We start from the raw sequence: 22,784 nt of genomic DNA on the forward strand, positions 1-22,784 counted from the left end.
CCTCATAATCATTTTTATATAAAAAAAAAAGTTGTCAACAAGTTTGTTTTGTCTACAGCTGAACAAGCTGTTCTTATCAAAGGCCTTAACTTTGAGATCTTACCCAAAAAAAAAGTACCCAAAGAACTTTTGTGAAAAAAAACTGAATACACTACTTCTGTCTTACCTCTGCAAAAGACTTCATTTGCTCGGTTTAAATCAGCAATTCTTATAAATGTAGTGAAAACTCCAACTGACAATCTTACACTTTTAGAATGAGCTGCTCTCTTAAGTCTAAGGAACAATACTGAAATAGGGATCCTACCAGCAGATAAAGGAAATGCTACAGTTATTACTGATTCTGATAAATATGACAATAAAATCAGACAGCTCCTATTCTTATTTATTATTATTGTACAGGCACTTCCATGGTGTCTGAAGACTCATTGCAGGAGAGCCAAACTATCCACACAATCTATCATACCTTTCCTTGAACCCATTAACAGATAAGTCACTTGCTACTGACTCTGGCAACCCATTCTACTCATTCCCATTGCTCTAAGCAAAAAACCTAGTCCTCGCATCCCCCCTACTAACCACACCTTTATTCAACTTCCAGAGATGACCTCCTGTTCACCTTGCGGGTCACCCTTCTCTTTATATACCCTTCACAGCATTTTCTTCTTCTACAGCTCATGTTTAATGATATTAGTCATCCATCTAATGCCTACCTGATTAACCCTCACCTTAGGTATACACACTTTAATACTATTTCCTCTAGATCAGGGATTCTCAACCTATGGTACGCGTACCACTGGTGGTACGTGAGCCACTGTCTTACTGGTACATCTAATATCTTGAATTAAATATAATGATATGCCACTGGAAAAGGTTGAGAACCCCTGCTCCAGATGATCCTTACCCTGCAGTGTTTTATGACATGGCACAGATTTAAGCTTCTTCCTAAGCTTGTCATAATCACTTGCCTTGTAGTTCCGCATACCCCTTTTTTGGCAGAATATTCCTCATTTTGTACAATCTCTCAAGTCAAGACTGCATGTCACTTTCACTGTTAGGAGGCAATGTGTTCACCTTGGTTTTGGATAGCTCTTCTGATCCTATGACCAGGCCCAATACTCTCATACCCCCCCCCCCTGGCCCCTCCACCACATGCTGCTTCAAGTAATTAACTCTTAGTAGGTGTGTAAATTTCATTTCCTTCCTGCCATGTGATCTTTCTTCCATCCAGTCTATATCTCCATAGCTGAAGTCCCCCAAAATAATCAGTCAACCTGTACTCACTGCACTAATTTTCCAATGCATGTCTTCCAGATCACCCATGGAACTCCCTGGCCTATAGCAACAACGAAATGTATATTTTGTCTTACTGGCTTTAATCTCACACCAGACTGTTTCAAATGAACAGCCTCCCTCCTGCCTATCTGCTATTCTTTTTTTGCTGCAATTCATTCGCTATCATCAGCAGTACTCCTCCCTTTCATCCTATCTTCCCTGAAAATACTAAACCCTTCACATTCCATTCCTGTAACTCTACCATCTGCTGTTAGCCAAGTATCACTAATGTGAATAACTTTTGGCAATGTTGCACTAATGCCAAAAACTTCTCTCTCTTGTTCCTGAAACTTCTGGCATTAGTCTGTAGAAACTGCAGCATCCCTTTAGGCCCCCACCCATCTTTACTTCCTGAATTGACTACCCTATTCAATATTTTTGCTTGAGAGACTAGTTACCACACTTGGTCATTCTCACACTCACTCACCCGCCTCATAGGCGCATTCACACAAGCTCAGCTGCTTCCACCCGAATTGCTTAATTTTTCCTGAATTTGCACTTCAGCATGCTCGGTGATCAAAGCTCTCTCTCTCTCTCTCTCTAGACAACTAACACCAAAATCATTCAGATTCAATCCATCAGCATTGTACAAATCCTTCTTTCCATCAAACACAAACCACAGATCCTACATTATTCCTTCTGCACAACCTACATATAGACTCATTATCTGGCAACGCCCTTCTTTTTAGTTTGCCTGTATCATAACGTGGTAGGAGACTTAAAATCTTCACCTTATCGCTCTTCAGTTTTGTCTCTTCTAACAGCTCCTTGACATCCTCTCTCACAGAATATTTCTCATTTCTCAAATCATTTGTGCCAACCAAGACAATCATTTCCTCCAACTTACCTTTTTACATCTGGATGGAGTGACTGATATTGTGAATTTTTGCACCAGGAAAACACAATTTGTCACATTTTCATGAAGTACTCCAATGATCGCTGAGTCTTCATATATAATTTTCTTCTTAACTTGTTTTTCTTGTTAGTTTGCTCAATCTTTATTATTACTTGGGACCACCTGCTTCCTTTTCAGCCCTACTAATCTCTAGCTGCTTCTGTAATTTTTCAATTTTGCACTTTGTCTTCTGAAGGATAACATTCAAGTATGCTATCTCTTTATTAATGTCCATTTCAATGTCCTCTATTTTTACAGCTGCAAGTTCAACATTAATAGCATCATTTTTCATCCTACCATTAGTAATGTCCACTCTACTAAGATTTACTGTGTTGTCACCTAATAGGCACTCACTTTTGAAACATTTAATACATACTCTCTCTCTCTCTCTCCAATTTCCTTCCACATATCGTTTAATTTTTCTCAATGAATACATTTCACATATACTGCACTGCACAAAATCTCACAAATTCAAATCACCAAACTCTCAAAGCTTTGTTTTTTCCAGCATCAGCAACATCATCCCTGATGAATATATTTTAGCAAGCTTTCATATAGTAAATCTGTTTACCAATGTTCCAACTGAGGAACTCCTTTTCTGGCTGAATTCTTTAAAAAAAAAAAAAAAAAAAAAAAAAAAAAAAAAAAAAAAAAAAAGACATTCTTCAACCAGTCTAACTTTTCTTGGTATTAAGTACAATTACTCAACATATAAACAGAATTCTGGTCTAGCTTTGGGCAGTCCTCTTTTGCCAGTTTTAGCACATCTTTATATGGAGACACTTGAAAGAAAGGTCCTAAAAGAATACCACCCTAAACCCAAACTATGGAAAGGGGATGTCAATGATACATTCTTAGTCTGCCATGGACTACCTTTATTTTTGAATTTCCATGAGTATCTTAATTGCCAACATTCTATCATAAAATTTAACTATGAGTTAGAATCTAATGGTTCACTCCCATTCCTGGATTCTCAACTAACTAAGGAATCTGGTAAATTAAAAGTTTATATTTCTAAAATTTACACATATGTGCACACTGCCTCATTACCCAAAAAGGATAAACTAACTAAAGAACTCCATATTCTAAAAAAACATTTTTCTACAAATGGCTACAATGAGCATATTGTCTCAAGACTCATTAGCTAACACATAATTTGAGACTTAATGATGAGGATGAAGGATTTATTACTCTCCCATATATTAGCTATATTTCCATCCTTTGTTAAAAACTCCAAGCATTTTGTTTTTTCCAGCATCAGCAACACCATCCTTGATGAACATGATATTTTAGCAACTTTTATAAAAATACTTAGAGAACACAAAATCAAAACAGTATTAAATCCCTTTATCAGGATGAGATCCATAAATCCATAAAAAACCTCAACACAGTGCACTAAAATATCCAAATGTTTACTGACTATGGTGTGAATGCAGGACATCATACTATGGACAGACAGGAAAATCTATTGAGCAATGCATGGAAGAATACAGAGATAGTGAATATCAAAGAAGCAGCTTTGTCATCACACATACTCTCTTCAGCTGACTCACAAGATGCCTCGGATGTGAGACATTAAGCGTTATGAGAATGAGACAGAACTATTACTATAGCACAACTGAGAGACAAATTTGCGAATCCTTAGTAATGGCACTGGATCCAAAACACCTAAATATAAACAATCCTAGTATCAACGTTTCTAAATATTAGCCACAGATAGCCAAATACATGAATGCAGAGGCATAAGCATGCACAGCATACTCAACAATGCAACACATGATTATAATTCTTTTTTTAAATCATCAGATTCTTGTACAGATATGTGGTTGTCAACTTAATCTTTCACTGTTTGCCTACTAGTTTTGATTTTACACTATGAAGAAGTCCGATGTTCTGGGAAATTGCCAAGCATGTGCAATGCTCTGTCAAGAAAGGGTCTATGTTCAGCTATAAAGCTGGTAATTTAATTATGACACACTTATGAAGAATCTTGGAGCAGTGAATCTTGGACCAATTATTATATCAGGAGTGGTTGTTAAGGTATTGGAAAAGTTGGTTAAAGATGAAATCCAACTATGGGTGGATGGGGATACAATACTCTATAGGGAGCAGCATGGAGCAGACTCTTGGAGCCATGGCTTGAGAAGCTACAAAGAAAGAATGTCAATAATGCATGGGAAGTGGTGAGGGAATGTTTGAGAGAGCAGCAGTATTAGACTGTGCACCCAAGGTCAGGAGGATAAATCAAGTGGAGATTAAGTGGATGAGTAGAGATATAAAGTAAAATTTGAGGGGAAAAAAAGAAAAATTCATATTTTATAATAAATGTGACAGTGGAACTGGATAAAAGGAAATGGCTATACCATGATTCTGCTGGGCTTTGCTAAGGTATTTGACAGAATACCACATGGAAAACTATTACAATAGTTGGGGAAAATGGGAATGGATACGAAGCTAGTAACATGGATAGGGAGATGGATAATATATAGACACTCCACTATGTACTACTCTTTGGAGTGTTACATAGTGGAGTGGAATCTAGGAGAATGATGGTGACTAGTGGAGTATCTCAAGTACTAGGGTTACAGCTCTTTAATTTGTATATCAATGATATTGAGAAAACTTTAAGGGGGAATATTCGATAGTTTCCTGATGATGCAAAATTGAGAAGGGCAATAGTTGATAATGGTGATGTGGATATGCTGCAGGATAATTTAAATCAATGTTAGTGGCTTTAGTTTTTGGACTGTTATATCGTATTTAGTGTCCCTAATATAAGAGCCAAGATATTTGAAGGAGTGTACATTTTGACTCTAGATAATTACTATAATATGAAAATCATCATATTTAGTTCTTTTATTTTAAATTAAAATGATTAATGTCCTGTACAACATGTTAACAACTGTCACGATTTTGACATAATGGAGATGGGGAAGCTTTTCTGTTGAGAAAACAGTTCACATTCTTCCCATTTTGCTGCAATCCATTGCATGTTGGTCTGGTGTAGATGTTGATCAAGGTAGTTGCACTGTAGTTGGTGGATTGAGTAGTGGAGATGGCGAATTGTAGAGTTGTTGCCCTCCCGTGATGAGTCTCTGGAAAGTTGTTGGCATAACAATGAAAAAACAAATTTATAATTTCAAAATTATTTTTATTTTTCAACATAATCTCCCTTAGGACTAATACATTTATTCCAGCAATGCTCCAGCACATTATCCCTTCCCTGTAGCGGTTCTCAGTAAGATATGCAAAATACCCCTCTACAGCTGCAATCACCTCCTGCTTTGAAGAAAATTACTGACCAGGGAAGAAGATTTTTAGTTTTGGGAAGAGATAGAAGTCAGAGAGAGCCAAATCTGGGAAATAGGGTGGATGTTCCAACAATTCATGGTACAGATCCTTAATTTTCCCATTGCCAAAACACCTTTGTGGGCAGGTGCATGGTCCTGACGAAAGATGATTTTTTTCTTCTGCAAACTGGGTCTTTTCTCACGAATGTTGTCTTCTAGTCTGGTTAAAAGATCAGAATAATATTCTCTGGTTATTGTTTTACCCTTTTCAAGATAATTAATAAACAAAATGCCTTTAGCATCCCAAAATATGGATGCCATGACCTTTAATGCTGATGGAAATAACTTTGTCTTCTTTAGTGCTGAACAACCGGCTTCTGTCCACTGTTTTGACTGCTGTTTGGATTCTAATGTGTAATGGTGAATCCAAGTCTAATCCATAGTAATAAATTGATGCACAAAATCAGTTTTATTCTTGTTAAAATGCTCCAAGCACTGTTCAGAGATTTTCATGCAAGTGCATTATTGATCTGCTGTGAGCAAGCATGGCACTCATCTTGTGCAGAACTTTTTCATTTGCAATTTTTCCTGCAAAATATATCCTACACGTTCTTTTGAAATATCTATAGTCTCAGCAATTTCATGCACTTTGACTCGCCGGTCATCCAATACCATATTGTGCACTTGAACAATGATTTCTGGTGTTGTTACACTTTTTGGACATCCTTCACGTGGATCATCTTCGAGGCTGGTATGGCCACGTTTAAACTCGGCAGTCCATTTCTTAATTGTAGAAAATGAAGGAGAAGAGTTCCCATAAACTTTTATGAAATTAAGCGGATAAAAATCCTATGTTGTTATATAGCCAGTAAGTGAAACTCAAGATCGAGAGATGTAATACTGTCATTACATTATGAGGAGAGGTCACTACCCAGACCGGTTTCAACCTTTTTTGAGGTCTCATCAGTGAGTAGTGTAATGTAATGACAGTATTACATCTCCTAGGAGCTGTGTTTTACATTATGAGAGAATATCAAGAATAGTGAGGGAGCTTGCTCCACCTTTGCTTCGAATTGCCTTCGCCCATAGTTTTTCGGCATTGAAACTCATATAGATCGTAGCTCTCGATCTTGAGTTTCACTTACTGGCTATATAACAACATAGGATTTTTATCCGCTTAATTTCTATTAAGTTGCCAGAAAACTAGCCGTTTGGCTTTTCATTTTAATAACAAAACTTTTATGAACTTCTAATGAATTCCTTTTGCCCTTAAACCTTCTTTTACAAAGAATTGTATAACTGCATGATATTCAATTTTATTCATTTCAAGGGATTCAGAAAACAATTTTGCTTCAGACAGCAGCATAAAAAAATTACTTGATAAAATGACTTGCAATTTCACAACAGATACTTATGACAGATGTACCAACTTAAAAAATCTTGCCAATAATGTTGCCATCTATGGTCGAGGCCGAGAACTTTTCAGACCACCCTCGTACTAGTGAATTGTGCAGGAGAATCTCAAGTTATGTGAAATCATAGTGCCTATTTTAGTGAATTAGCCAACTTATATGAGAAAAATTTTTGCTTGATGTTATGAACATACAGCATTTTCAAAAGATGTCAGTGTATTGTCTATTTCCGAAGTTGTTTTTTTCAAGTCTGCAACAGAAACATGTGATACAAACTTATTCTTTAAAATCCATCATCTGTGTAGAAAATAGAAAAAGAGCACTCAACACATCATACCCAAAATGTATATAAAATAATACAGCAACAAGAGGGAAAAATCCATTCCTTCCACAACTTCTGGATTGGCCCTTGCAGATGAAGGAATAAGTTTTAGTGGTAGTGTTCAGTATTAATGCCAAAAAAAAAAAAAGAGAGAGAGATATATCCTGTCTCTTTCTAAGATTAACTATCTCAGCTTCAGTTGGATACACTTAGGAAGTATTCCTTATATTCTTAAAAGGATTTGAACATGTTTCTTTTCAACCAAACCAAACTGAATGACACATGCAATTCTCTTAACCATACTGACACACAGAACAACTGCTGAAGAAAAAACATACGAGAAGGAACTTACCATTGGACATGTTAAGCCATAAGTTCTTGGGTTTATCGAAAGTATCTGTAATGTATGAAACAGGAACAAACCACTTATATCCGTATGCTGAAAGATCCTTAGTCTCTGCTTCATCACCTTCAGGTGGTGCTAGAAGAAATCTCTGCTGGCTAACTAAAACCTTTCTTCCTTGCCGCTGAACTTTAATCAAGGGATAGCCTTTTTGTTGAATCCAAGTGTTCATGATTTCTGATACATTCAAATGAGATGAATTCATTGCTACCTAATTTGAAAAATGCAGACATCAAATTTTAAATTATATTGTTAAATACTAAAAATACAGATTTTAAATAAACTAGAAACCTACTCATATGATTTTCAATAAAATATTATTATTATTACTACTACTACTACAAGAGATCTCCAAGAAGTTAAGGATTTCCTGGAGATCTCTTGATTCACTGAAGGAAACCACATATCACCCACACTACCTATCATACCTTCTCTTGAATTCATTCACACTATCTATACACGCCACTTCCAAACGCAAACCATTCCAATTATGTACTACTCTGTGAGAGAAAAACCCTGGCCCTTCACTCTTTTCTTTGACTGCCTTCATTCTCTACTTTCAAGGATATCCTTTCATCCTCTTTTCAACCCTCCATAAAATGAAAAATTCCATCTCCTATGACCCTTTCAGAAGTTTGTAGGTCTCAATCATATCACGCCTCTTGTTTGCTAGTGTAAGCAATTCAAAATTTCTTAATTCCTCATAATATGTATTCCATGCTAACAATATCATTATCTCCTTTAACACACTCCTTTTCACCATTACATTTAATGTAAAGGAAAGATGAGATGCTAGGAAACATTAGAGGTATTAATAAATCAGTTAAGAATCTCACAGGATCAGATTGCTATATCTCCTTGGAAACCAGGAGACAAGATCTACACACAATAGTCTAGATGAAGTTATACCAAAGCCTTACAAAATGACTTCTTTGTCAATGTTTGTTTTAGCATTGCAATTATCCTCTTAGTTATACTTGCAATATTTGCCCCTGAACTTCAACTAACTATCTATTAAATAAAATTCCAAGATCCCTAGCCTGGTTAGTAATTTTTTTCAAGCACAATCTTGCCAATATAATATGCCATTGAATATCTCATTATGCCAAAGTGCATATCTTTATTACTGACACTGAACTGAGAGTCATTTTCACATAGCCACAATTCCAGCTTATTGAAATCATTTTGCAATACTGTATGTCAGTTGCATTACTGATTATACTATTTCCTGGTATCTACTTTATCTGTTTCCCTTTCCAACTCCTCCCCAGAGAATGTTCCATCTGTCATATGTAAATGCAGCTATCTTACTATACATTGATTTCACTTCTCAACATGTTAAGCTGTATATCCTGTCACAGCCAAGAAACTTGGAATCACACAATCAACTCCCAGAAAAGGGAAAAAAAAAAACTTGGTCCATAACAAACTACTGAGATTAGTTGGCTGGTTGATTTATTTTTATTGATGCAAGGACAGCAATGTTATACTGCATCATTTACAAAGGTTACAACAGTAAATAAGGTTAAAAAATAAATAACTAAAAAATTCTGTACAAGAAAACAATTTTTAAAAAATTGAGCAATGCTGTATCTACATACAAACTGCATTTATAATCAAATCTGCTTGAATAAATTAATTCTTGGTAAAAAGTTAAAGACTTCATGCAACATAGTCCTGTCTTATTTTTCATAAGGAAAATCTCATTTCACTTGCTGTTGATAACACCCAGCAATCTGATCCTGTGAGATTTTTCTTCACTGATTTATTAATACCTTTAATGTTTCCTAGTATCTCATCTTTCCTTTACATTAAATGTAATGGTCTGCCACAGTCAAGCATCTTGGCTTCATGGTAATCTAATTATGCTAGGATTAGATAGTTAATCCCATCAATATAATCTGTTATTGTCTGAGAATTGTGTTTCTCACTGGCTTATCACTTTGGTAGCAGTAAAAACTGAAGTTCTGGGAGGAAAATATATGCCACCTACACATGAGACTGACTAACATGCCTTCAGATGAAAAAAAAAAACTTTTAATCTTGTCCTAGATGGGATTCATACCAAAGTCTTTCCAACCAGAGGTATTCTCATTATCATCTGAGTTAAAGAGATTCCCTTTCTATTATATTCCCTTTCCATAGCTTCTTTAGCATAAACATATCATATAAATAACCTCCTTAGTATCAAAAAATTTGGTATTTTTGTGATTCGGTATGTTATTTCCCCATGCAGGAAAAGTGAATATAGAATATAGTGAATATAGAGTAGCCTCCTTTGAAAGGACTTAAAAATAAGCTCAAGAAGTAAAAATCTCTCTCTCCGCATAATAATCTGTAGAGGACCAAGAGTAACACAGAAAACCAGAAAGCTCAAGTGCCAAGCACCATGAAGCAAAAATATAATGAGGTAAGGTCCTTTTTTACAGCTTTTACATGATAATGCACAAAAAAAAAAGCAATCATCTAACAAATCCAGTCTTATGAGCAGACTATCCACACTGCAACATTTAATCAACATTCTGTAAGTAATGCTTTAAATAGTTTAGACTTTTTTTTTTCAGTATTTATGCTAGAATATTCTTGTTGAGCTAAATGTTTTTTAAAAGAACTTATTCTTGATAATTTGGTAGAGATCATGAAAAAAAAAGTTGATTGCATTATTGTAGCTGTAAATCTGATATGCAAAGCAATTTTCTCTCCCCCCCTGTTTAAAATGAATTTAAACAAGGGGGGGGAGAAAATTCATAAAATAGAATTAGATATTTGAAGCCCCTATAAGAATGGTGATTTATTTATTTATTTATTTAGCATTTTCTTATATTAATTAGTGCCCTTTTAGTATATTATTGTGCTTTTTAACTGGATTGTTATATTTAGCACACTGACTAATATCATAAGTATAATTATTTAAGCTAGTTTTAAAAATGGTGCCAAAAACCTCCCAGAGCAAAGCAATGTCAAAAGCTCATGCTAACCTATATCATCCTGGATATGACAACTTTCATCCCACTGAGCAAAAGCTTTATTTCAATACTGATGATGTAAATTACAATAAACTGACATATGAGATTTCCAGATTAAAACAAATTATTATTTGTTGACTAGACAGTTAGAAAAAGTTGAGAAACATTTACAAAACTCAGAATAAGAAAAATAAGGAGAACAACGAGAGGCAAGAAAGTATGGAAATAAGGGAAGTCAATCAGAATGTAAGAAAAAAGAAGTAGTATAGTGCAGTGATTCACTCATTAAATTTTCATGTGATGATGGAATTACTCCAAGCTTTTCAGGAGCAAAAATTCTTATAATATATGTAACATATGTGTGTTAGAACTAGGTGAAAGAACCAAGAAAGAAGAGTGAGAAAGTGAAAACTGTTAGTCTATTGGCAAGATATGACAGCAGAAAGTTAAGAACTAATAGCAAATAATTCTATGTGCAGGCTGTGTAGAAGAAATGGTTTTTAGATGGAGTTTAATGGCAGAAGTCTATAAGAGGGAAAGCCTCCACTTGAATGGATTTGGCATTAGAAGCAGGGAAAAATTATTTATTGGGATTAGACCTAATGCATTAAGTAGGGTAAACAAGAACATCAGGAGAGGAATGCTGAGAATGTGTAAGCTCATCTAAGGTATGTAAACATGGCAATGATATGAATAGCAATCAGTATGTCTATGAATCTATGAGTCTATGAAGGGATAGGTCTATACACTTCTGTGAGCTCAGACTTTCTGAATGTGTATGTACCATATATTCCGGCATATAAGTCGACTTTTCAGCATTGAAAAAAAGTACTAAATTTTTTAGGTCGACTTATACGCTGGGTCAAAAATTGATTGCTTTCCAAGAAAAAACTAGTAAGTATTATACTCTGTTAAATCATCATCATCAAATTCCTGCCATGTACCCTCAAGGGGTGTACAGGATATGACAGTACTACATGAAAAAATTACATCATTACTAACTTCCTATCTACAATTTTTATCCAAATCAGTCTGTTACTTGTCAAGACTCCAACATTATCAGATCTTATATTTCTATCGTCTAAGGCACTTTGTACTGTATCAATCCACCTGTATCTTGGTCTTCCTCTGGGTCGTTTTCCTGCCAACCTGGCAGAGAACACTTGTTTTGCTAATCTTTCCTTTCCCATTCTATTTAAGTGACCATACCATCTGAGATTAGCTCTGCTAAAGCATTCCTGGATGCTGACAATGTCAAGTTCTTTCCTAATATCCTCATTTTTAATATGATATTGCCATTGATGCCATCTGTTCACGCCTCTAATCTTTCTCAGGACTCTCATATCTGCGGTCTCTAGTATTTGGTCAAGTGTTTTACTTCTGACCCAGCTCTCAGATCCATAAGTTAAAATTGGTTTGAACACTGTCTTGTATATAGCTAATTTAGTGTTCCGACTAATTTCTTTCTTATTCCATATGAATTTATTCAATTGACTTCCCACGATACCAGCTTTGATGATTCTGTTGTCTATTTCTATATTTAGTTTACCATCTTCAGTAAAAATTGTGCCTAAGTAGCTGAAATCTTTTACTTGTTCCACAGGTTCTCCATTCACAACACAGTTGACATTTTCAATGATTCTGCCTATTTTCATTGTCTTTGTCTTTTTATTGCTGACCTTCATACCATATCTATTACAACAGCTATTCAATTTAGTCAGAGAATCTTGCAGACTTGTAGCGGATTTATTTAGAAGTATAACATCATCCGCATAAAGCAAAGAGCTGTCATTAACATCTCCAATTTTGATATCAGGTTTAATACCACATTCCTTCATAATGTGATCCATATAGATAATGAATAACAGAGGGGATAATGTACATCCTTGTCTCACACCAGATTTAACATTAAACCATCTTCCTGTACTTCCTTCAATTCTAACTGCTGACTCACAACTCAAATAAAGACGAAGTATTGCTTGATATAATGCCCCATTGACACCATATAACTGCAGCGTATTGAATAGCTTCTTTCTTGGCACCTTGTCATATGCCTTTTCCAAATCGACAAAACTTAAATACAGATCTTTGTTATATTCCCATGCTTTCTCGACTATTTGTCGTAAAGTGAAGATCTGATCCTGACAGCCTCTATTTGGCCTGAATCCAGCTTGTTCTTCACCAAGCTTTTCTTCCACAATTCTTCTCAACCGTTTCTCAAGTATACTTGCATAGATCTTGCCAGGAACACTCAGTAGGGAAATACCTCTGTAATTCTCACATTCAGTTTTATTTCCCTTTTTATATATGGGTACTATGAGAGCTCTACTCCAATCATCGGTAATTCGTCCCTCTGTCCAGGCTTTCTGAACTATGCAGTGCAGCCACTGTAAGACTCTTATACCACCATACTTCAGCATTTCTGGTCGAATATCATCTACTCCTGCTGCCTTTCCACATTTCAAGCCTTTGATGGCTTTTTCTACTTCAAGTGTGGATATGTATTCCTGACTGCATGCCTGGTCAGTGTTTTTTATCACTGTGCTGTCATCACTGCTTGTTTCATTTAGCAGTTTTTCAAAGTAATTACTCCATACTTCAAGGATATCTTTTTCTCCTGTTTTCATTTCACCTTTATCATCTCTAATTCCTTTTACAGCATTCTTTCCTCCATTCCTAAGCTTCTTCACAACCTCCAGAATATTTTGCCACCTTCTTGATATTTATTTTCTATATTCTTGCCAAAGTCCTCCCATGACTTTTGTTTAGCTAGTTTTACACACTGTTTAGCTTTCTTACATTTGTCTCTGTATTCTGTAAGAGTAAAAGCTGACTTATTTGCCAGGAACTTTTGATATGCTTTCTTCTTTTCCTTCACTGCCTCTTTAACTTCCTGTGTCCACCAGGGAGTTCTGATTTTTTTATCCTTGCACACAACCTCACCACATGCCTCTCTGGCAGAATCAATCAATGTTTCCTTCAGAGTTTGCCACTGAATCTCCAAGGTTTGATTCCTGTTCTCAAACTCTTTCATTTTCTTTTCGATAATATTTCTGTATTTTAGTCTACAGTTCACATCTGAGAGCTGCTCAACTTTTATTTGCTTTAAAACTTTCTTACATGTTATTCTTTTCAATGTGAAATTCAATTTTACCTGCTCAAGACTAAATAGTGATCACTTCCAATTACAAATCCTCTGTACACTCTGGTGTCCTGCACCAGGGAGAAAACATCACTATCAACAATAACATAGTCAATGAGACTTTTCTTATTCCTAGCCTCTTCTCTCCATGTGAATTTGTGCACATTTTTATGTTGGAACATGGTGTTAGTAATAACCAGTCCATGTCCTGAGCAGAAATGCAACAGATATTTGCCATTATTATTAGCTTTGCTCTTTTCTCCAAATTTTCCCAAAATATTTTTGTATGTCTCACAATCATTTCCTACTCTACTATTTAGATCCCCTACAAGGACCAACTTTTCCTTTTTCATTGTGTCAGTTGCTTTTTCTAAAGCCTCAAAATATTCCTCCACTTCTACCTTAGTAGAACCTTCTGTGGGACCACAGGCACAAATAAGTCTCATTGTCCAGTTCCCCATTCTCATAATTGCCCACATTACTCTACTTGAGACTGACTGCCATTCAAGAAGATTAGCCTCGTATTTTGTGTTGAATACTATGGCTACTCCTTCTTTTCCTTGATTGTCATTGCCTGAATATAACATTTTGTATTTATTGCTCAGAAAGATCTCACCAGTTTTGGTCTTTTTTGTTTCAGTCACCCCTATTATGTCGATCTGGTACTTATCTAATTCCTCAGCTAGCTCCATTTCTTTGCCATTCAGGCTTCTTACGTTGATAGTACCAATCTTTAACTCTGGTGATGTTGAGTTGGGGTTTGTTTTCAGATTTGTTCCAGTAGCTGACTTTTTGCTGTTCACCCTGGTTCCCTGGCGAAAACAACGGGGGCCCTTGTTTAACCGGGCGACGCCCCAGCCGGCATGAAATTTTGTCATGTTGTACCATCATTTTTTATTTTGGTTTAACCAATAAGAATACAATTTGGTCGGCTAAATCCCAAATTGCCAGCCCATCCTCGTTCGTTCAGTATCAAAGTAGATACCCAACAGGGTGCACCACGAGAAGGTGAGGATTGGACATTAGGTCAGAAGCCCTGGTCGGTTCTCCGCATTCCTTTAAAGGCTATGTGGAGGTCTCCTCTCAGTTATACAGCTTTGACCCTTAAGCACCCCCCTGTTAAATTTATTAGCAATATACAAAAAGGGTAAATAAGTAAAAATATTTCAACTTATATCAAATTTATTTACAGAAAAATTTATTTACATGTTATATAATTATTGATTTATAAAAGAAAATAGGTAGGTAACTACGTAATTAAAATTTAATTTTCACTGTCTGAATGTATGAAAAGTTCATTGTACCCTGGTTCTGTAATTTCTTCTGGTATATCATCATATAAATTGTATTCATTTTCTCCATCAGATTTAGCATAAATTTCTTCATCATTGTAAACAAAATCATCTTCCGAGCTATCTAATTTGTTAGATATAGCACATTTTTTAAAAGATTTTATTACTGTATCTGGTTTTATTTCATCCCATGCTTTCGCTACCTATTCACACATAGTTACCAAAGACGCATGCTGCATTTACCCTCCTTTTGTGCAACTTTTCTCTCCTTCTTGAATCCATGCATTCCACTGTTTTTGTAAACTGTCTTTAAATGGCTTGTTTATATAAATATCCAACGGTTGCACTAGTTATATGGCAGTGATTTCAAGTTAACCCACTTGGAATCACTGCCATATTGGTATTATTCTCTCTTAATACAGATTTTATGCTCTCCGTTAAATGGGATTTGAACATGTCCCACACTAAAAGACTGTTTGGATTTTTTAATGCACCTTGTCGTGCATTCCAAATATTTTTTATGCCTCCTGCTTCATCCATCCAACCATTCTTATGAACATGGACAAAAATGTTTCTTGGAATTTTGATCTTTGGCATTGTTTTTCTTTTAAAAATTATCATAGGTTTTAATTTAGTACCATCAGCCATACAAGCAAGTACAACTGTGAAACGGCTTTTTTTATGTCCAGTTGTTTTTAAAGAAATAGTTTTACTTCCTTTCAATTACTACTGTTCTATTCCCGATCATATCAAACATAACTGGAGTTTCATCCATATTTCCGATTTGAGACAATAAATAATTTTTTTGCTTTCTTTTAACAATTATAAATCTTTGAAAACTTAATAACTTATCATTCAAATCCTTTGGCAGCTTCTGTGAAATTTTCGTTTTTAGTCGAAGCACTAAATTTTTCCTTTCCATAAACCAGCTACACCAACTCACTGTAGCTTTGAAGTTTTTGCTGTCCTTTTTATTTGCTTAGCCCCACTTCAAAGCAAAGCAAATAAATGAATATTATTTCTCGTTATAATGGTCCATTTTGGCGATTTTCTCGAACCCAATCCGCAACATTATTTTCCAGAATAGGCCACTTATGAATTCCTTTCTGTAATGTGCACTTATTTTTTGGCATTTTCATTATTAAAGTTTCATTTTTTCTCCAATCACAAACTAGTTTTTCGTTTACTCCGAACTGACCTGCAGCAACACAGTTACTATTTTCTTTTGCAAATTTAATCACTTTGTACTTAAAACTCGTGCCATATTTCATTCTTTTAAAAAGAGCCATTGCACTTTAGTTCACTATTGGTCAACTGGTCAATATGAAATAAAATTTCTTTTGTCAACTAAGTATTTTATATCTTTTGCTAAAACAAAGAATGGAAGGACTAAAAAGCAGTTATGATCCTAGTGATTAACGCCTGTATAAAAATTTTACTTAAAAACTGTCATAATTTTTATTTTTAAAGAAATTTTTCGAGTCGACTTATACGACGAGTATACTATAAAAACTCAAACTCAAAAAATTCCAATATCGACTTATATGCCAGGTCGACTTGTATGCTGGAATATACTGTATATGTGTGTGTGGATGGGGGGGGGGATTTACGTTGAGCAGAGTGTAGCTATAAGTATAGAAAAAGCCAAAAGATAACTTGTCATGTCTATAAACAAATGCCAGGAGCATCAGGAACAAAGGGACTGAGTTCAATGCCTTGTGAATATGCTTTTTGACTTAAAATTAATGACATTAATGAAACTTAGATCTCAGAGTCAGATGTAGTAACTACAATCAAGTGTAAAGAGCATAGAATCTTTAGGAAGGACAAAAAAGATAGGAGAGGAGAGGTTATACGATAATTTGAGTTCAGTTAGGACTGAAGCTGATGAAAGCAATAATAGTAATAAGGCCCCATATAGCAGTAAGTTTGAGGCTATTTGGTGTGAAGAGAAAGCTAACAAATGAAACATATTGTGGGATGATCTGGCAGTTCAGTTTCTGAGGAAAATAAAATGAATGGCTAAATTACCCTGATGGATACTAAATTTTTTATGTATATTTATATTTATATACTAAATTATAAATCATTATGGGTGACCTAAATTATCCGATCACTGATGGGGCAGTGGAGAAAAATCAACAACAATGAAAGAGAATTCATTTAGCTGTTGTAAGACAACTTCCTCAGAGAGCATGTAAAAGAAGAAACTGGTTATAGCATAAAATTTGATCACAGAATCAGAAGAGATCTCAGTTAACATGACTGTTTAGACACTAGTTGGTGTCAAATACCATATCTGAAAAGTAACTAAATATACGGGTGTTAAAATTAGAGCAGGTCATATGCTGAACTACAAAGCTGGAAATTACGAAAATCTCAGGAGAAAACTATGTTTGGTCCAATAGCATCAGTTACTCGATGAGAAGGTTATCAACAGTGCATGAGAAGCAATGAAAAAAATGCATAAATGATGCAGTACCTGAATGTGTCCCTAGAGTTCAAAGAACAAAGAGAGGTAGAGAAATGAATGTGCAACCTTATTAAGCAAGATCCGTAAGAAGAATGTGATGTGGAAAGAATCGTGAGAATAAAAGAGATTAGAGAATTTATGAATTATATAAGCTCATAAAAAAAATTTTTATCATTATGCCGACAAGAAAAAAAAGATTGAAATGTGGAAGAATAACTTTATTGAATGTAGATGGTACCCATGTGTCAGAAGCGGACAGATTTGTTCAAATAATGACTGCTCACTTCAAGTACTATGGGCAGCATATAAAAATGTCCTATAAGTTTATTGCAGTTATTTCTTCAGGGCATTCATGAAATCACTGGACAAGTTAAACCAAATTGGTTTAATAAGAAACAACATTTCATCAACAACACCTTACAGAATGCCTCAGTGGGCTGTCCACTTTCTCTGCTTTTAGCCAGTATTTATGGAGTCTTTTGTTATGCAAGCCAAACTCGCATAACTTGAGTCTCAGCTCAGGAATGGAAAGTTTTTTTTCTTTTTTTAAAGGAGTAAAGTCTTCCTTGATGAGTTCTTGACACGCTGGAGATTTTATAATATATTGAACATTTAAGTTTGGTATATATTCCACAAAAAAGGCAGCAAGAGTAGATGATATTTGACCAAAAATGCTGAAGTATGGTGGTATAAGAGTCTTGCAGTGGCTGCAGGCTGCACGGCATAGTTCAGAAAGCCTGGACAGAGGGACGAATTCCCGATGATTGGAGTAGAGTTCTCGTAGTACCCATATATAAAAAGGGAAATAAAACTGAATGTGAGAATTACAGAGGTATTTCCCTACTGAGTGTTCCTGGCAAGATCTATGCAAGTATACTTGAGAAACGGTTGAGAAGAATTGTGGAAGAAAAAGCTTGGTGAAGAACAAGCTGGATTCAGGCCAAATAAGGCTGTCAGGATCAGATCTTCACATTACGACAAATAGTCGAGAAAGCATGGGAATATAACAAAGATCTGTATTTAAGTTTTCTCGATCTAGAAAAGGCATATGACAAGGTGCCAAGGGAGAAGCTATTCAATACGCTACAGTCATATGGTGTCAATGGGGCATTATATCAAGCAATACTTAGTCTTTATTTGAGTTGTAAGTCAGCAGTTAGAATTGAAGGAAGTACAGAAAGATGGTTTAATGTTAAATCTGGTGTCAGACGAGGATGTACATTATCTCCTCAGTTATTCATTATCTATATGGATCACATTATGAAGGAAAGTGGTATTAAACCTGATATCAAAATTGGAGATGTTAATGTCAGCTCTTTGCTTTATGCGGATGATGTTATACTTCTAAATAAATCCGCTACAAGTCTGCAAGATTCTCTGACTAAATTGAATAGCTGTTGTAATAGATATGGTATGAAGGTCAGCAATAAAAAGACAAAGACAATGAAAATAGGCAGAATTGTTAAAAATGTCAACTGCATTGTGAATGGAGAACCTGTGGAACAAGTAAAAGATTTCAGCTACTTAGGCATGAGATTTACTGAAGATGGTAAATTAAATATGGAAATAGACAACAGAATCAACAAAGCTGGTATGGTGGGAATTCAATTGAATAAATTCATATGGAATAAGAGAGAAATTAGTCGGAACACTAAATTAGCTGTATACAAGACAGTGTTCAAACCAGTTTTAACTTATGGATCTGAGAGCTGGGTCAGAAGTAAAACACTCGACCAAAGACTAGAGACTGCAGACATGAGAGTTCCGAAAAAGATTAGAGGCATGAACAGAAGGCATCAATTTTCAATATCATATTTAAAATGAGGATATTAGGAAAGAACTTATCATTGTCAGCATCCAGGAATGCATTAGCAGAGCTAATCTCAGGTGGTATAGTCACTTAAACAGAATGGGCAAGGAAAGATTAGCATAACAAGTGTTCTCTACCAGGTTGGCAGGAAAACGACCCAGAGGAAGACCAAGATATAGGTGGATTGATATGGTACAAAGTGCCTTAGACGATAGAAATATAAGATCTAATAATGTTGGAATCTTGACAAGTAACAGGCTGATCTGGAGGAAAATTGTAGACAGGAAGTTAGTAATGATATAAATTTTCATGTAGTACTATCATATTCTGTACACCCCTTGAGGGTACATGGCAGGAATTTGATGATGATGATGATATATTCCACATGGAGACTATTTGTAAAACAATTTTACTGAATTTAAATATCTACTAGTTGAGAATATTATAGTACATGTTATCAAGAGAGTGAAATAGAGAAAATTTATAGTGATTGAGTCATGAATCAAACAAATTTGATAACAGTAATACAGAATATTGCCAAATATTCTGTATTACTGTTATCGAATCAGCTAGACTAATACACACCAGCAATATTGTGTATGACTGATTCACATTAAGATAGCTAATGGCATGATGAGATCTGTGTGCACCATTTTTTTTGGTTAAAGACACTTAAACCTGGTGAAAGATCATACCACCTTTCTTGTTACAATGTCTTGGATTTTTTAACATTTGCAATGGTTCTCTGAATCTTCCGTCAAAGTAAGTGTAATCAATGTAGGTCATTTTTGTATGCTGCAATAGTGCTTAATTGGTCTGTCATATATGCTGCTAGCCCATTTATATTTTCTTTTTTTCTCCACTTTGTGTTTTGATGTGCATCTCTCCTAACTGGCTTGCATGTACCATATAGTAAATTACACCTGAACAGGTGATCATCATATATATCCCAGTTTTTTTGAGTTGTGGGTGGGATAGTATTTGAAGATTGAAGGAGACTTTAGATCTTGTTTAGTGTTAAGATTTTATTTCTTGCGGAGGCAATATATCTTTGATATCTTGTCTGTGACAGATCATATGCAAAACAGCAATACCATTTCTAATATATTCTTGATTTTGATGTCCATCTATGAGTATTTTTCTATGGGACTCCTTTACAACATTCTCAACTTTTTTTTTTTTGAAGATAAGTCTGAGGTATGCATACTCTTGCCTTCTCTTCTACCTACTGCTGGAAATTTTACATGCACTGTTTTGTAGTATTTTTATAACATAATTTTTCTGTGTGCTGGATGCATGGATCCAGCACACTGGATAGATTGTGGTAGGAGACTTTGCATGAATTCCCATGTATATTGGTTTTCTAGAGACTGAAAGTAAGCTTATTTTGTTCAGAAACCTCCAGGAGTGTCTAAAAAAGTGGGGATATATTGTTTAACCTATTTGACAGCGAACTTTATGCAGGGAATGAATACTGTTAAGATGCACAAGAAAGTCTATGACCTGTAATGGGCAGGAAATGGGCAATATGCAACCTCTCCCTGTCAGATAAACCCTACCTTCCAGTGGTGTGGCATGTTTCCACAAAAATGCCTGTGGTGAAACCAGTGAGTATTCCCACTTAAACAGATACCTTCCTAGTTGGAGGAAATGACAACTAGATCACTAGCTGGTAGATGACCTTCAACCACTCAGTGAAATACCCTTCACTACCCAGCTTATTTGATGCCTGAAGTGGCATATGCCTTGTTTGGTCTCTAGACCAGGAATTACAGTTTCTGTTTTCCATCCCTATTCTGTGCAATGAGAGTGATACCATACACACTTAGGACCCATAATCTCCTCCATTTTGAGGGTATTGTTGTACCTGAAAATGATGGTGCCCCAGGATCCATGCCAGAATCCTTGTCTGCTTTCCAAGCCATGGTTCAACAGAAAGTGTATTAGAGAAGTTGAATAAAAAAGTTTACTTACCACAGGTAGCTCACATCAAGAACTCCAGTTCATACTTTACCTAAGCCAAAGCACACAACAAATGCAAAACATGCAACAGCAGATCTAAACCTGATTTCATAATGGCCGACAGCAGAAAACTTTTCTCCTGTCCACCTGCACTTCCACCTGTCTTTCATCCTGATGGCACCACTGTTAATTCACCTAAAGATAAAACTGACCTCTTAACTTCACTTTTTTTTCCTCAAACTCCTGCATTGATGACCAAGGGAAACTGCCTTCTCATACCAGAATCTGAGCACCATATGCCTCCTGTAGTTTTCAACAAAAAGACATCAGAAAATTACTAAATAACTTGGACATTAAAAAATGAAAGAGTACCCCCAGGGCTCTATCCTATCATCTTTCTCATATGCATAGTGTAAACGACCTACTTTGAATCACTGCTAATCCTATCCACAGCACTGCAGACAACAATACTCTTCATTCATCTCTCCATTTCTTCTCAAACATTGTGTTCCAGAACTAAACCCATCCTGTATAGTCTCTAAGAACTATTATACACAACTGGTACTAGTCCCAACATGTGGAAGCAATTATGTATCCAGCCTATTGCAGAAAGGGGAGATAGAAGTCTATTGTTAAACTACCGACCAATTGCTATCACCTCGGTCCTCTCCAGAATAATGGAGAAAGTCATCAACAGCCAATTTCTACGCTACCTAGAGGCCTACCAATTAATCAGCAACCACCAGTATGGATTCCGCCATTCAAGATCCACAGCTGATCTCTTAGCTTGCATCATCCACCACTGAATATGTACAATGGAAAGGTTCAGAGAAATGTGTGCTGTCGCTCAACATTTCAAGAGCTTTTGGAAATGGTTGTTCACTGTGTGTCATGGTTGATGGCACCCTCTCTTTGAGCTTTACTGCCAATGTAAGAATAACCCAGGACTCTGTCCTATTACGTATCCTCATTCTCGTGTACATAAACAACCTACTTTTAATCACCACTAATCCTATCCACAGCATTACATTTGATAGTGCTCTTGATTCATCCTACTCATCTGACAAAACCATGCAGTGTGCAGGTATCCCAAGTATCAAGATCATCCATCTACAACTAGTGCTTAAACAGTGATCTATGTACTATCCTTCAATGAGGCAAGGACAATCTGATCAAGTTCAATGCCATCAAAACACAGCCTTGCCTCTTCTCTCACAAAAGAAATCTCAAGTTACATTCCCTTACCCTCGGTAATGCAGAAATCACTAGACAACATCAGACCCTCTGCTTGCAATAATACTTACCTCCAGTCTCTCCTGGCACAAACACATCACATCAATAGCTTCCTCAACATCCAAAAAACTAGGCATTCTCTTGCATTCAAGATGCAATTTTACACCTGACCAACTCTTAACTATATACAAATCCCAAATCTGCCCATGCTTAGAATATCGTTTACATGTTTGGGGTGAAGTACCTAAAAAC

General features: G+C 35.7%; 1 protein-coding gene across 2 annotated transcripts in view; it reads right to left on the reverse strand.

Moving 5' to 3' along the window:
* The window catches only part of LOC150098929 (glutamyl aminopeptidase-like), a 354,155-nt gene that overhangs the window by 200,279 nt on the left and 131,092 nt on the right, over nucleotides 1-22,784 (reverse strand). For both annotated transcript variants that reach the window (XM_090405705.1, XM_090405704.1), the window contains exon 9: nucleotides 7,604-7,865. In XM_090405705.1, coding sequence (XP_090261831.1) covers nucleotides 7,604-7,865 — 262 coding nt within the window. The remainder of the gene's footprint in view (nucleotides 1-7,603; nucleotides 7,866-22,784) is intronic.

This window comes from Typopeltis vanoorti, chromosome 15 (genome assembly GCF_054136105.1).
Source record: "Typopeltis vanoorti isolate ZY-2024b chromosome 15, IOZ_Tvanoo_1.0, whole genome shotgun sequence".
NCBI classification, from domain to species: Eukaryota; Metazoa; Arthropoda; class Arachnida; order Uropygi; family Thelyphonidae; genus Typopeltis; species Typopeltis vanoorti.